This window comes from Octodon degus, unplaced genomic scaffold (assembly GCF_000260255.1).
Source record: "Octodon degus isolate 3935 unplaced genomic scaffold, OctDeg1.0 scaffold00410, whole genome shotgun sequence".
NCBI lineage: Eukaryota > Metazoa > Chordata > Mammalia > Rodentia > Octodontidae > Octodon > Octodon degus.
In genome coordinates this window covers 381047-381917 of record NW_004524986.1, presented here as the reverse complement: position 1 = coordinate 381917, position 871 = coordinate 381047, and the positions used below count along the sequence as shown (strand labels likewise).

The 871-nt window shown below is 46.2% G+C and overlaps 1 protein-coding gene across 1 annotated transcript in view; it reads left to right on the top strand.

Moving 5' to 3' along the window:
• The window catches only part of Dppa4 (developmental pluripotency associated 4), an 11812-nt gene extending 11261 nt beyond the window's left edge, over positions 1 to 551 (top strand). The window contains exon 7 of the mRNA XM_004648431.2: positions 515 to 551. Within this exon, the coding sequence (XP_004648488.2) occupies positions 515 to 551 (37 nt within the window). The remainder of the gene's footprint in view (positions 1 to 514) is intronic.
• Positions 552 to 871: the final 320 nt, after the last annotated feature.

The window sequence follows — 871 nt, the reverse complement described above, 5'->3', positions numbered from 1 at the left end:
TAACATGAATTGTTCTTTCCTTTCTGTTTCTGTGTTTGGTACAGAGTCTCACTACACAGCTTGGGCCCGTAGAGATCCTTCTGTTTTCAATCTTCTCAGCACTGGTGTTACAGACATGCACCACCACACCCAGACTCAATGGCCCACTCAGTGCACCTCAGGGACAGGACTGGTATAGCATGTGGGACCAGAAATCGAATGTTTTCTCTTTATTAAGAAAGAAAAAAATGTGGGTTTTTTTTTGTTTTGTTTTGTTTTGTTTTTTTTAGATAAGGTATTTACTTGGCCTAGAATCATGGCAATCTTCCTGCCTCAACCTCCTAAGCCACCACACCTGGCTCTTGCTTATTTTACTAGACTTTTTTTTTTTCTTTTTCTTTTCGGAACTGGGGATTGAACTCAAGACCCTTGTGCTTGCCAGGGAAGTGCTTCTTGCTTATTTTAAAGGATGAAAATCAGTGATTCCTCCTGGATTTCCTCCTAATGAACACAAAACATTTCCCTTGTTTCATAGGAACAAGATCTTAGCAAAAAGCCTGCGTTGGGAATAGAAGGCTGGATCACAGAGAACCTTTGGTATTTCACCTTTTTTAATCACTTGAACTTCTGGAGTGGTGAGTCTACGACAGAGACTGTGAACATCCAGAGCCTTGTGCCCTCCCTGGCACCCTCCCAGCTCACTGGGAAGCTGTTGGACCTCTCAGCAATTACGCAGCCATGGGTGGCTCCAGGAGGCCCCAAAGCCCTCAGCAGAGCATCATCAGGTCCAGTGACACCTCCCACGTGAGAAGACAGATGGGGTGCTGCGGACAGGTGCAGGGACAGGGCTGGGGGTCTCCAGCCTGGTGTCACCCACTTTATCACAGTCACA